The following is a 14,148-nucleotide window of genomic DNA, read 5'->3' on the forward strand; positions in this document are numbered from 1 at the left end:
CGTGGTGGGTGGGTGGATGGAGCTAGGGAAGTAGAATTACAACCAAACCACGCCATGGATGGATTGAATCGCGCGTACTCTGTGTCAGATTTAAGACATCTGATAAAGTGGTGTCCGGAGTATAGTGTTGGTTACCGAGTAGTAGGTAGAGTATTCACTTGGACCCTGGTATGGTAGTATCTGAGGTTGAGGTAGAAAAGGAAGATCTGATAGCAATCTAGGGATATACTAGTAGATCACTAGGTAGTAATAGTGATAGTCGCAAGCCATGAGACAGACTATCATATTGCAATGCAGTACTCCGGACTCTGTAGTAATATTCGTAAATAGTACGGAGTAATAATAATAATAATGAATAATACCCATCTGAAACACATTACATCGTGTTACACGGGCCGGCGCCTGGTAGCTTGAGACTAACTACGATGTCTTGATCCACTTGGTCCTTTTGGGAATGTCGACTCTTTCTTACTCTGCTCGGCGCTTTTTGCTCATATTCTTTTCTGTCTGCACAGCTGTTCCTCTATTCTGGTTCTTCCTTCTTACATACCACTCCTCCCCTAGGGCTGCCACCATCACTATGCTGTCCTCCAACTCCTCCTACTCCTACTCCTCCAGTGTCTCATCCTCCGACCCTCATCTTCCCTACTCCTCTCAACAAGCCTCTACGGTCTCTCTCCCCACTCAACAACCGCGCCGCACTCCCATGGCTGTAAAGTACCCGCGATTCTACGCTACCCCAATCGACATCGACGACGGTCCCAGCACCCCAGTAGAAGTCTACGGCTTTGAACAGCGCGAACCCTCCATAATGGAAAAGCCCGGCATGCTCCGCCGAGTCTCCTACGCCCTCGACGACATCAAAGAGGACTTCTCCCTAAACCTCGACCCCGCCCGTTCAACCGCCAACAAAATCAAGCGCCGCTCAACCCTGCGCTTCGACGCCAACTTCAATCCGGACCAGCGGCCCGCAACGGGTACTCAAGCACACCCTCGACCCCCGCGGTCGCGCCCTGTGTCCATTATGTCCGTTGACCCTCGTCCTGCGCCGCCGCAGCGCAGTCTGAGCCGCCGTCTCTCGCGCAAATTATCCTTCTTGTCGAGCAAGGGCTCCTACGGCAAGAATGCTAGCATCTCTTCGCCGAATTTGATCGGCTCGTCTACCCAGTATGCTAGTCGCAGTCAGACCACTTTCATTTAATTACGGGGTCTGGGTCTGGTGGGGTCCCGGACGAGGACCTTGCGACATTCAATTTGAAACGAAAGAAAAGCAACCCCCCCCGCCCAAAAATCTTGGAAAGGGAGAGAGAGAGAAAGAGAGATCCAGAACGGTTCTACTCTACTCTACTCTCGACTCGACGAGTCTGGTCTTTTCAGTCGCAACGCAACGCTCACCGAAAAAAAAATTATTGCGACTTGGTATGTAACTGACGTTGCCGATCTCCCCGCTGCAGCGACGATCGATCCAATATATACACATCCCGCATATGGAGTTTGGTTTTTGGTTTTCAAGGGTTGGTTTTAGGCCTGGGTGCCTATTTTTCTTATTTTGCTGTGACTTAATCATTCCATTCCCTCCTTTGTCATATATCCACGGCACGTTCATACGCCTCACTGCGTCGGCATTTGTATTTACCTGACCCGCGTTTTTGTTTTTATCTCTGTTTTCTGGTTTCTGGTTCTATTACATGGACTTCTTTAATACTGGGATTGTCGCGCATAGCTTGGCGTTTGGGAAAAATCAAATCAAATCAAATCAAATCAAATCCACCACAAAGCATGAACATAATTACTACTAGTAGTACTCCGTACATAGATTCAACATCCGATCTATCGCAATAAGCATAAAGTCTGCCCTTGACGACGCCTTCCGCGTAACTGCAGGCGTAATTGGCTGTTCCCAACGCCACACCGGCAACGGGCGTCGCCCAAGCCTCAACGAATGACCCGGGTGGATCGTCGTGCGTCAGCCAACTCGACATTTTCGGTATTAGTCCTGTAGCTAAAAATAGTTGATCTCAGCCTGTCCCGGAAACCTATCCATACATATCGAGGACATTGCCTTCTGCCTTGACCTTGGATCGGTCGTAGCGCTGCAACGGTCGCAAATTTAAGAGACACACTGCCAGTGTCATTTATCTACGCCACCTGAGTCAGTCACGCTATTCAAGGTGCTGCTCCAGGTCGCTGTTGGTAACTATTTTCTCCCCCCTCCCCACTATGTACATATGTACTGTACTGTATGTGCTCCTTGCATCACTGCATGAGCATTGCAGATCAACGCTCGCTTTTGCGACTCCACTCTCTCCACATCCCGTTAGACTCGGGGATCTTTCAAGTTGCTACCGGTCTGATTCTAATTCTGATTCCGATCTGGAGTGATGGGGGAAATTATTTCCTGCAGGTCGGGCTGAGGTGAGATGAGATGAGATGAGCCGTTTGATGACGCCTTGCTGCTCGCCCACATGAGGCTATTAGTTGACGAGTCAGGTGACGTGATACGCGATACATACTAGTATTACATACACCGCTAGAATTCGGGGTTGTAGCTCATTATTGCGAATATATTTGGGAGATATCGCATTATTGAAAGCACATTGGGTGGGAATCATGGTAAGATTGAGATAGGGGAGGCTTCTAGTCTACTCCAGGGCTGTGGGCACTCTCTTGCCTGTCTTGTCATGAAGTACTACCGCGGTACTCCGTAGTCTCATACTACTTCTCCCTTAGGATCCATTTGGCATGATGGATCTCATTGATCGAAATAATCCCGGTGTGGGAACGGTGACAATTGCAGAGGAGTCTCCTCAATTTACACTTACCTAGATCTTCATGTTGGAATGGTGCTAGTAGTACTAGTACCTGGGTATTCTACATCTCCAATGAAACTTTGAAGAGCCCTGGAGCAAACAATTCCGTGGTCTGGGCTCAAGTTTCTTTCACCTGCCAGTCAACCAAGTCCGCCTGAGGAGTCACCCCCGCCAAATATAAAATATTAAACTATTTGAGAGCGAGGACAAAGAAAGACACAGCAAACCCATTCCTCTCCAACAAACCTTCAAACGAACCACCCCTCTTCAATCATGAACCCACTTAAGATAACACTCGCAGGCAACGCAAGAGTTCGACGCCAACCCGAACGAGGCATCCTCAACTTCTACGTCTTCAACGAAGGCGAAGACCGAGAAGACGTCATCGAAAAAGTAACAGAAACATCCAACGAGATCAGCGACGTCTTCAAGCAACTCTCGCCAAAAGACGAAGCAGGTAACACAGTCGCCGATGCACCCGTGACAGTGTTCTCAGCAACCTCTCTCCGCACTTGGTCGGACCCCGACACCTGGAAAGAAGCCATGCGGGACGCGGTCCACAAGGCGAATGAATACTCGGATATCATCGGGCGCAAGGTCGTCGCGGTGGCTATCTACGATGGCGAAGGTAGGGTGTCGGAGCCTCAGTATTTTCGAGGGGTGTCGGGTTTGCAACAGCACATGCAAAGTATTGCGGGCGCCTTTGGTGGCAGAAGCAGGTATGCTGCCTGGTCAGTCTATCAAACCTCTGGACTTGAGTCCGCAATTGATTGATCACTCGAGCTTTGTTAATGTTGATCTTGAAGCTACGGCTTGAAATGGGTGTTGGGCGTGTATTGCTTTGTGGTTGGAAGATTGTATTATTGCTTGAGACTGCTCTCTACTTTTTTAGTTTCAAAGGGAGGTTCGTTTCCATTGGATCTTATGACTTGTAGCACAGCTAGTGGAGGACTGCTGATGCACATTTGCTGATAGCAGGGACAATCACTTTTGGTCATGCACGAAGGTGAGTTGATTTCGAAACCAGACACGAAAAAGCGAGACCTTGGAAAATGAAAGAGAGAGAGCCTCGGGAGGAGGGAATATGGTATACCGCAGTAGTGATAGTGTCATGAAAGGCACACATAACTCGGAGTGAATGAGATAAGAAGCAGGAAAATACTGCTAGTATTCCTAGTGGATAGTGCTTTTCGTATGAGGAGACTGATCCCACAGATGTTGCTACTTGTAGAATCGTACCGGTGGGTCCCATAGGTACTGTGTGCTTAGGGTAGGCGGTCAGGCCACACCGTCTGAGGGTATACAGTATCCACAGGTGACATCAATCACTTCGATCGCATCCCAATCAATCGCAAGAGACTACACCGATTGCCGATCCACTGCCAGATCCAACCATGAATCATCCGACAGCTCCTATGTTCCTCCCGCAGTCTAACAATTCTTTATCAGCCACTAATCAATATATGCCAAGCGGAGTCAGAGGTATCAGACGTGTTGAATTTCACGCAACAAGCCGGAGCAATTGAAGAGATGGGAGGATGCGTGGGATACGGTGGGAGACATCTAGATCTGGCACCCGAGGGCGTATGTCGATCGTCGTGCGAGTATGCATGGCAGTGGAGTATACATACATAAACAGAAAGAGAGCGGCAATGATCAGGTGATTGTACTGGGCCTCGCACACAATACACATACCTTTCTACATCTTCTTCATCTATCAACCTGGATGACTCCTAGAAGCCGCCTTCGAAGCTATCCACCGACCCACTATGCCAACCCCCAAACCTTGACATTCCCCGCGTCATGACCCTCACCAGCAAACAGCGTCTGACGGAGGCACAAATCACTACCATCTCAGGCCGCCTGACCTGCGCGAATCTCACCGAGCCCGAGACCGATGATACGGGACGGCACATTGAGAACTGTGCTGGGAACCGTATCGGTGGTTACCATCGATCGCCCCATCCCGCGGAAGTCGGAGATTCCGACTGCAGCCAGCTCTTTCAATGAGCTATACGGGCGTTTCTTCAATGATGTCGGTGGCTTCTGAGACTCTCTGAGGGAGGCCAAGGCTCTTGTCTTCGGGGGCATAGCCCTACAGTTTTTCTCTGGTTAACGGTGGCCTGAATCGGACCTTGATATCTGTATGGATATAGCCACCCTCGCTGGGGTAAATACGATGGGTGGCATACCATTTGCAGCTACCTTAAGAAGAAAGGCTTCATCAATGTCACTAAAACCGACTGGGGACATGGGGAGAAGGGCAATCAAAGCACATCTTCTCCAGGTTACCTAGTGGACTTCTTTGAAAAGGGCACCGGCGCCAATGTACAGTGATTACAGGTCATGCGAACTGAAGGTGATGCACTGCAGTTCATTTAGCACACCTTCCATAGTTCGGTGGTCTGTAATGTCCTCACAGCGGATGAAGCGCTTTTTTATATCCGCTCGCAAGTCTTCAGCAGAAGCTTAGCCATGCCTTCAATTCGCAGCCACCGGATCCTAAGCAGATAGGCTGCATCCAGAAGTACGAAGAACGTGGCTGAAAGTATGCTGGCTGGTCGTCTAAAACAGACCCAGGGGACAAAGAGTACTACAAACGGAGGTTCTTCGATAGCCTGACTATGTGTGTGAAGCTAGGCAACATGGCGAGGAGAAGAGGGAGCGGTGCCGAGAGACTTGTAGCGCAGCAAGGGCGCAAGGGCGCAAGAATGCCGACTCGAGATACAGACCCTGCTATGCTAAACTATTGATGGCGGTGATCAATACATGGAGCAGGAAGCTGTATGCTGCCTAGGTAGAAAACGCTGGTGACAGTACATACCTAGGTACTAGAAATCCCACGTTGGTGTAAATAGATAAGAACTTGAAAATACTAGTAGTACTATACCTCGGTATTACTGACAGTGCAGGTCGGATATCATACTAGTAGATGGTAACATCCTCCCCGGGAGACTCAGATCAATCCGCAACCGATGAACTATCCAGGTGGTTGTCCCGCGTGCGGAGTGAGGCTCGGAAGGCGGAATGGCTGCCTGGATGGTGCCTGAGGCCTACCACCCAACAGGGGATGGGAATTTTCTCTGGAATGCGGTCAACTTCCTTCACCAAATGTCATGAAATAACACCATAGGGACTTTCTCGATTATCATTCTCTTTGCTTTCTCGAAGCCATATTGAAGATGGCGTCAGATCATTCTCAAGGTCCTGCGTCAGACTTAACTTCGAAACCAAAATTTCAACAAAAGCAACGCATAAGTCACACAAAATCGCGAGGTGGCTGCTACGCCTGCAAGAATCGTCACGTTAAGGTACCGAGGATCACATGATGTTTGGCAGGTATTGTGGCTAATCCTGCCAGTGTGATGAAGCGCGACCAGTGTGTGGGGCATGCTCTGTCCGACTTGATGAATGTGTGTTCCCTGATCCAATCACTACACGCGCATCAACTCGGAGGGGGGCGGCTCCTTATGCTCGATCTTCGAGCTCCTGCCCGCAAAGCTCCCAGGGGCTACAAATCCGGCCTCTGGATTTCAATGCTTCCTTTGTCGAAACTGCTCAACCGCACGGAGTGAAGGGCAGCTTGAATTTGCAAGATCTCAAACTCCTGCAGCATTATATTTTGCATACCTCAAGACGGATTACTCTCGGTCCTGATAAAGCTTTAGTGTGGGAGCGTGTCATTCCTGATATAGCCTCTGGAGCAGAGTATCTGATGCATTTGCTTCTAGCGTTGGCCGGACTCGACATGCTGACAGCCCACTCGAAAAATCCCAGTCTCAATGAGGATAACGGCTCATTGACCCAGGTGGTCATCAGTCACCATCAAAAAGGGTTAGAGGGATTTCAGCAAGAAATTCAATCGCATCAAGAATCAAACTCCGAAAATTTGTTGACTGGGTCATTTTTAATCAATTCATTTGCATTTGTGTCTCTTCAGGTGGGGGATCTGGCTCCTGAGGACACTTGGTGCCCTTTTGTGCCGATCGATAGCTCGCATGGCGCTCAAAAAACCCCCGAATGGCCTCGATCTCAATGGCTCAATCTAGTACGAGTCTCGTTCTCAATCGGGAAACAATATTGGATGCATCTCCGAAGAAGCCGACTGAGGTCATTATTGGTCTTCAATAAAGCTAATGATGACTGGAAACACTTTATAGCGGAGTTGACCCCGAGTCCTCCAATGGACTTATCTCAAGGTGCTATATCGGCGAGATTCTCCGTATTTTCATCAAATGCCGTACAAGCTATATGTGATCTCCGAGCATTCTCAAGCACGCTGAAAGCGACCATCACACCGCATTTTGATGATGACAATTCACGTTTCTCCGCCACCCCTGATTCCGGCTCAGGTGCGATGAAACCAACATACTGCCAAGATCAAGATGCCGCTATTGATGTTGTGGAAACGATGTTCATGCGCATCTTATACGTCCTTTCCTTATATCGAACTGGAGCGCAATCTTCCCCAGAGCTCGAAATTCAGTCTGAGATCGAGGACACAGCAATAGCATCATGGCCAACTCTTGTTGAAAGTGGATTCATTTCATCATTAGACTCGACGATTCCCTTTGATTCAGTTCAAGGACTATCATTGGCTATTCTCGCACATCTTTACCTAACCCTTGCCCTACTTGACAAGATATGGCTTTTTGGTGCTACTTTTGATTCAGAGATCAGAAAGATTGCTACTATAATCAATCAAAGCGGGAATGATGGGATTGTCGCACTGATGAAATGGCCCATGCTTGTTGTTAAGCAGCCTCATTCCAAGGTTTGAGTGTCTCTTGGTAGTGTTCTCAAAATGGTCAGCCTTCACGCTGTTTATCGGTTAATGCCCAGGTGATAGAGTTTGAGCGTAATTTATCGTTAATCTATTCCAAGGATTCACTTCTTCTTATAATAAACGGCGAATCGGATCATGAATGGAATCGATTTTTCTTCCCAGGGGGGTTTCTTTATTATCTAAACCGGGTACCATCCAAAGTTTGATTCGGATCATATATCTGGTCAAAACTTGAAGAATCATTTCCTGAGAGCCTGGTCAGTGTAATCTACTTATGGTTTTCTTACTAGTAGGATTTATTGAAGTAATTGACATGATATCTAGCTAGGTACTCATGGGGTCAATTTACGAACTTGAAACTAAAGATGAAGTAGTAGTATAAACTGTCATAAAGCTTAGTATATTGGAGGTTCGCTTAATGATCCACTGATCAAACAGGACCCATTTGTGCTTCTTGCATTTGATCCCCCAATTGGTGACGGCCGTTTTTCGAGGATGGAGTTAAAACCGTGCACGGGTGAAACACGTTCATCGCGACCATCGCAAAAAGCATTAAAGTGGCGTCAAAAACATACATGAATGCCTCATGACTAATCAAATAGCCATCATTTCCCTGTGCGTATTCCACAAGACGGAAGACAGACCTCACCAGAATCAAGATACTGGCAAAGTATAGCCCCCAAAGGACATTTTCCCAGCTACGAACAGGTCTCCCGCGATGATCCCGTTGAACTCCGATAATTTGCTGCGCTTGTTTTGAGCGAATCCGAATGTGAAAGACGACAGATGTGATCACGAAGACGGTAAAGAAGAGAAGTTGCACACAGAGACCGCCGATCGTGACATTTTCGCCTGTCGTCATTGCACTTAATGTGCCGCTTGCCATGATTCCTCCGCCTAGAAGAAAACTGTTAGTGATACTTTGAAGTTACCTAGGTAGAGAAACCATATGCCACATACCTGCTGCCTGCATCACGAATGCAATTACATCGCCCGTAACAAAAATAATTGTTAGCCACCGCAAGGGCACTATACTGTAACTTTCTGCACCAAGATGCGCGATGAGCCTCCCCAGGACCATGTAAATAGATACGGCGTAAAGTGGAGGTGCCAATAGAATGAGGAGAGTTTGGATCGAATAGATAGGTATGCTTTTCGGATTCGAATGTGCCACGGCGCGCGCAATATAGCCGATTATCTGAACTGTTTTTATACGATTAGAACCCAAGAATCGAGATGTCAAGGAGGTGATTTTAATCTCACAGATTCCACCCAGAACGAACGCAGTAAAGTACCAAGACCGGCTTCTTATAAGCTGGTAGAGATGATAGGCAGTCGTTAAGGTAAACAAAGCAACAAAGATAACAGCACCAACGATTGAAGGAGTGTATCTGTAGAGTTGAAACTCATAGTATTGCCCACTTGGGTCGCTCATGGTCGATCGCGGCTTAAATTAGATTGGGAACCGTAATGAATGAAAATCGACTAAGTATGCGAATGTTGCGAAAGATCGATCTTGTAATGACAGAAACTTAGGGATTGGAAAACTTTTGTATTAAATCTTAAGTCCATAATCATATAGCAGATTTTCGCCCCTGGGCACTGCTACCAAGGACAGACTAATAAAATTTTAGTCCCGGCCTGCCAAATGCGGATTAGAGTTGAGAAGATCGGAAACGCGAAGATACGGGAACGCGAGAATGCGGGAATACGAGAATGCGAACTTGAACCTTGGAAGCCAATCAATTTATAGATTCTTGGTGGGTCCTTATAAGCCACTATTCCTTGTGGGGCCACGCCAAAATTCTGATTTTGTATTTTCAGGGTTAGAAAGTTGAGGGGATATTTTGTAGATAGTGGATAAACAACGGCATAAACTATCGATTCTATCTACCGACCTCGGTACTCAATATGAGTGCCTTTCCTACTACCAATCCATCGTTACGCTGGACTACTCACAAATTCAATATCGAGAAGCAATGCCATCCATGGATCCGATCAAAGTGCGATCTGACTCCCTTCCGTCGTCCATATTCTAGAATTCCGAATTTCTGGTAGTCCGCTAAGAGTTTTGGGAGTTTTACCTGGGGACCTAGTCACACACCAACGCATGGTGATGTTTGTATAGCCCCCTACGTGGCGTATCGAATTTAGAATCATGAAACCCAATGGTCTTTCACAAGAGGAAGTACCATCTTATCTTCATTGTCTAAGTAACCATGGCGCCCACTAATGGAAACCTTACAGAAACCGGTATCTCAGTTTTGTAGAATCATTATCAATATCATGAAGTTGGTAACGATGAATTATGCTAACTGGAGGATTGGAAAGAGTGTCAAGCTTAAGATGCAAGAGTGGTAAGTTCTAAGTTCTACTTTCCTGCACACGCAAGCGCACAGTTTTGAGATGGGGATCTATATCATCCAACTCAAATGTAGGAACTTATATGAGGCCTCACTTTCGGCTTTTTTTAAATCGTAGATCGGCGGAATCTGGTAATTAACCATTATATCGGGTATAGAATTTACTGAGATAGATCCAAACTGAAATGAAAAACTAGAATTTCTATTACTCGAACAGCTATATCCTTTCGTTGAGGGCTACCCAACTCCCATTATCCTGTTGCATTGATTCTCCAAGCCCCGAAGGGAAGACATTACCCGCATGAACAAAGTGAAACATCAATTGCACAATACACATTGGCACAGCGTCGAAAATGTACATGTAAATTTCATGACTTGCAAGATAGCCGCTGTTTCCTTGTGAAAATTCAACGATGCGATAGACGCATCTCAAAATGATAATGACAGCAGCTCCGAATAAGAGCTTCATCAAAGACTTCCAGGTGTGCTTTCCATATGCTGGAGTAGTGTATAGCTTAGCAGAAGATTGCATTCGCTTCCAAAACACCAAGGAAATAGCTAAAAACAAACTGAAAAATAGGAGTTGACAAAACAACCCGACGAGCATGATTTTCTGACCGAGATTGGCCATGTCAGGTTGAGCCATCATACCACCACCGCCAGCTTGCATGAAGAATGATATAACATCTCCGAAAACAAATATTTTTGTAACACGATCAGGTCGAATCATGCTTGCGTCAGGCGAGTGGACAAAATTGACTATCCGACCATAGATCATATAGATTGTTGCGGCGTATAGAGAGGGCGGTAAGATGATAAAGAGCGATTGTATAATATAAGGTCCAAGTTCAAGTGGTGACTTTGCCGAGATGTAGCGAGCGATGTATCCAACAGTCATCACTGAGATTTGTTAATAGTAAACCAGGTGCAAGTTGGGGTATACGTACTTATGGCACCAGTTATCAATGGAATATAGAACCATGTCCTTTTCTTTATCATCACTATGAGATGATAGATGGCACTGACTCCAAACAGGGCAGCCATTACTATGGTTGCGCTTTGATTTGGCTTGTATTCGTAGATTCCATTGTCACTGATAGTATCGTTGTTTGCCATAACTGAGGGATTTTGAAATATAGTAACTGCTCCTTTTTGGAAATGAGGGTTTAGCGAAGATATTTATACCCCCGTCTTCCAAGTCTCTGTTGCTAGGGTTCGAGAGTGGAACTTGAAGGCGAACAAAAATAAAATGCAAAAGCGGTCAAGTGGCCCAATAATCAAGAGAAGAGAAAAAGGTGAAACAGGTGAAACAGGACACGCATTGATACTAGGTAGCTCGGTGCCTGTGGATACCTAGCGATAGTTTTAGGCTCCATGATTACTTTTATTCTAGAGACTATAAGGTATCATGCCCGGGCGGAAACGAATTGATTTATCCTCGGGAAGTACTAGGATTTCATACACCATGTTCTGCAAAGTGTCTTAATGGCAATCATTCCAGCAGCTAAAGAACGTGAGAGTCTTCATAATTCTTAAAGATGGGGAAGTAGAGAAATTGGCTGTGTATACGTTTCGTCAATATCGAGTGCCGACGGAAGCTTCCCGAGCTGTGTGGGTCTATAGCATTTGGTCTGGCGACAACTTTAAAAATTCAAGAGTGGGTCCAGACACTCAATACGAGAATCCGAGAGTATTGCCGGCGATTTACCGATCCATGAGTGGATAAACATGCCCCTGAATTCTCAAGCGCTTGGTATTTTACTGTCAACTAAGAGACAGATTTGCCAAATTCGATATGTAATATGATAGTATAAAATACGGCCTTTATTTCCTCCATTTGAGTATTTCACATTGTCATTTTGTAAATAAGGCATGGCTACAACTTCCGCTTTTCAAGCATATGCCCTTATGGCAACGCAGGAAGAATGGATAGGCTACCATATGAAAAGTAATACTCTAATTGCGCCGCTCCCGTAATGGAAGATGGATGTCTTTAATTGCAAAATATTGTTTGTTCCTCCACTAATTCTGCAGGATGCGAATGAGCTTACGCCGTAGGTTGACGAGAATATGGAGGCAATAGTATGTGATAGGGCAGAGAGTATCATAATGAAACTGGAGAATGGTCCCACTTCCAAGGTTGTATTAGTACATCCTCGTATCATCTATTCTTCTGATTTGCTTAAACCCATTCAAGTCAATCTACACAAGCTTTTAATGGTCGATGTAGAGCAAATAGCTATCATAAAAACCTGTTACAATGGTTGATTAGAATAAGCCATATTCTTCTGCCTGTCTATTTTCCCATCTCATTTGTGAATTTACTAGCTATATAATCGTGATACTCACCCCTTATGGGCGTACTAGTACTTGAGCCCAAACACTATTAGCTCGCGCTTCTATAAATGTCTACATGACTCACGGACCGCCATTACAATCCAAATAAGCAATCTAGATCAAGAGACTCGGAATCAAATCAAATTCATATTTAAGAGCTCGAAGTATAGGGAAAACAGGTATGATTTGATTATGTCAATCGATCATGTTACTTTCCAAATGCGGAATCGGCCCACCCATACTTGAGCCATCCGTACTTTCCTATTTGAAAACCGATTTTTACCTTCTTCTCCATCGTTAGGTGTTCCAACCTTCTTCCTTCATCTTCCACCACATTATTCCCTTCTCTCATCCTGTAATCGGACCCCTTCACGATGGATGATTTACGGCGTGCCATCCAACACTCTAGTGAAGACTTGCCTATCTCTGCGACATCCGCGCTTCGTGCAAATATCAACCTGATGAATCGGCTATCTACGATCCGTGACCAACACCACAATGAATCCGTCATCAACGACTTAGATCTTCATGAGTGCTCCTCGCCCGACACCATCTTGTACCGGGTTCTCACTCCTGAACCCTGTTCGAATACGGCCTCCCCTTTTGCTCACTTCCAACAGACCCAGCAGTCTTTACCATTTGTCGAATATCGCGTCATTGAATTTGGACAATGCGGGGTGGTATTCGAAATGCCTGGATAAGGAAACGTCCTGAAATTCGCCAAAGTTTCGTACGAAGACGCGCTCTGGGACGACTTGAAAGCACACTTACGCGTAAAGGAAGCTTTTGAGAACCCTCAAAATAATGCCATTCACTGCGGTGTTCCCAAACCCTTTAATTACATCCCCAAAACGAACAACACATGGTGGGAACGTAATATGAGCTTTTTCCCGACTGTCCACGATTCTATCACACTGCCCGCCATGACTCTGGCTTCAGAACGAACTCCTCCTCTTCCAACAATCGCGCGCGAAGCACTGATAAATAATCAATGTGCAGCCGAATATCGTCAATTTGCCGCTGCCAACCCCACGAATCGGGACTGCTTAGCTCGCAAATATTTGTGTCGTCGCCATATGAAAACAACCCCTTCCCCGAACCTCACACTTCGAAACTTCAATCTCCATTTGGACCAGATGATTGAACTCAAATACCCTATAGGCAATCTAGCTACGGCCATAGGTGAAGCACTGGCTGTCATTCATCGGTTGGCTAACGTGGATGCCTACGATATCGAATTTGTTCTCGGCAGTGAAACAGACAGCAGATACAAACATAATGTTCTTTCAACTCTCAAACCGAGTTCTGATCAAGTGGTAGCTATGCCAATGTATACAGATATCGAGCATCTTCTAGCTGTCAAATCTGAACGACATGCAACACGCTTGTGGGTCTTTGATTTCAACCTTTGCCACATTTGGTACCAAGATACAGGCATAAACCATCCCGAATCACTTATCACCCATCTTGTTGAGGCATTTTCCGAGGATGATCCTTACTATCCCCTACCACTCATGGAAAACGCCCTGGAACACGGATTATGGGACATGTTTAGCAATAGTCACATTAGAAAGGCTAGTGAAGCTCTTCAGGCAAGGGACCCACGGCTAGCTTGTCTTCCACAGAAGTTCATTGATGGCTGTCTCGCGGGAGATGGAGAGTCTCCGGAAGGGAATTGGTCATGGTCACCGTGAAATGAAGCAGTGATGGAGAAAGGAAAAAAGCTCTGGAATTATGTGATTGAGGTCTTTCTTCGCTCGTTCACCTTCAATATGATGATTTCCGTTCGTTGCTACTGTTTTCAAGGTTTAAAAATATCAACTCGTAGCATTCACACTGAAACTTGAACCCT

The 14,148-nt window shown here is 46.0% G+C and overlaps 7 protein-coding genes across 7 annotated transcripts; 5 read left to right on the plus strand and 2 right to left on the minus strand.

The window, feature by feature from the left end:
• Nucleotides 1-706: 706 nt before the first annotated feature.
• Nucleotides 707-1,201, plus strand: N7533_000757 (uncharacterized protein; the record flags this gene model as incomplete). Its single annotated transcript, XM_057097407.1, has 1 exon — nucleotides 707-1,201. One exon carries the CDS (start codon nucleotides 707-709, stop codon nucleotides 1,199-1,201), a length of 495 nt encoding a protein of 164 aa, XP_056965900.1.
• Nucleotides 1,202-3,083: 1,882 nt separating this feature from the next.
• On the plus strand, nucleotides 3,084-3,584 carry N7533_000758 (SIMPL domain-containing protein; the record flags this gene model as incomplete). Its single annotated transcript, XM_057097408.1, has 1 exon — nucleotides 3,084-3,584. The coding sequence occupies one exon, from the start codon at nucleotides 3,084-3,086 to the stop codon at nucleotides 3,582-3,584; it is 501 nt and encodes a 166-aa protein (XP_056965901.1).
• A 1,029-nt stretch (nucleotides 3,585-4,613) lies between these two features.
• N7533_000759 (uncharacterized protein) lies at nucleotides 4,614-4,820 on the plus strand (the record flags this gene model as incomplete). The annotated part of the gene is made up of 1 exon (XM_057097409.1): nucleotides 4,614-4,820. One exon carries the CDS (start codon nucleotides 4,614-4,616, stop codon nucleotides 4,818-4,820), a length of 207 nt encoding a protein of 68 aa, XP_056965902.1.
• Nucleotides 4,821-5,992: 1,172 nt separating this feature from the next.
• N7533_000760 (Zn(II)2Cys6 transcription factor domain-containing protein) lies at nucleotides 5,993-7,590 on the plus strand (the record flags this gene model as incomplete). The annotated part of the gene is made up of 2 exons (XM_057097410.1): nucleotides 5,993-6,121; nucleotides 6,172-7,590. 2 exons carry the CDS (start codon nucleotides 5,993-5,995, stop codon nucleotides 7,588-7,590), a joined length of 1,548 nt encoding a protein of 515 aa, XP_056965903.1.
• Nucleotides 7,591-8,026: 436 nt separating this feature from the next.
• On the minus strand, nucleotides 8,027-8,569 carry N7533_000761 (RTA1 domain-containing protein; the record flags this gene model as incomplete). The annotated part of the gene is made up of 2 exons (XM_057097411.1): nucleotides 8,027-8,487; nucleotides 8,557-8,569. The coding sequence occupies 2 exons, from the start codon at nucleotides 8,567-8,569 to the stop codon at nucleotides 8,027-8,029; spliced, it is 474 nt and encodes a 157-aa protein (XP_056965904.1).
• Nucleotides 8,570-10,176: 1,607 nt separating this feature from the next.
• N7533_000762 (RTA1 domain-containing protein) lies at nucleotides 10,177-10,857 on the minus strand (the record flags this gene model as incomplete). The annotated part of the gene is made up of 1 exon (XM_057097412.1): nucleotides 10,177-10,857. The coding sequence occupies one exon, from the start codon at nucleotides 10,855-10,857 to the stop codon at nucleotides 10,177-10,179; it is 681 nt and encodes a 226-aa protein (XP_056965905.1).
• A 1,813-nt stretch (nucleotides 10,858-12,670) lies between these two features.
• Nucleotides 12,671-13,990, plus strand: N7533_000763 (zinc finger protein-domain-containing protein; the record flags this gene model as incomplete). Its single annotated transcript, XM_057097413.1, has 2 exons — nucleotides 12,671-12,878; nucleotides 13,023-13,990. 2 exons carry the CDS (start codon nucleotides 12,671-12,673, stop codon nucleotides 13,988-13,990), a joined length of 1,176 nt encoding a protein of 391 aa, XP_056965906.1.
• Between the last annotated feature and the right edge of the window lie 158 nt (nucleotides 13,991-14,148).

This window comes from Penicillium manginii (genome assembly GCF_028828005.1).
Source record: "Penicillium manginii strain IBT 31320 chromosome Unknown utg000001l:1.0-3466041.0:1.0-3467806.0, whole genome shotgun sequence".
NCBI lineage: Eukaryota > Fungi > Ascomycota > Eurotiomycetes > Eurotiales > Aspergillaceae > Penicillium > Penicillium manginii.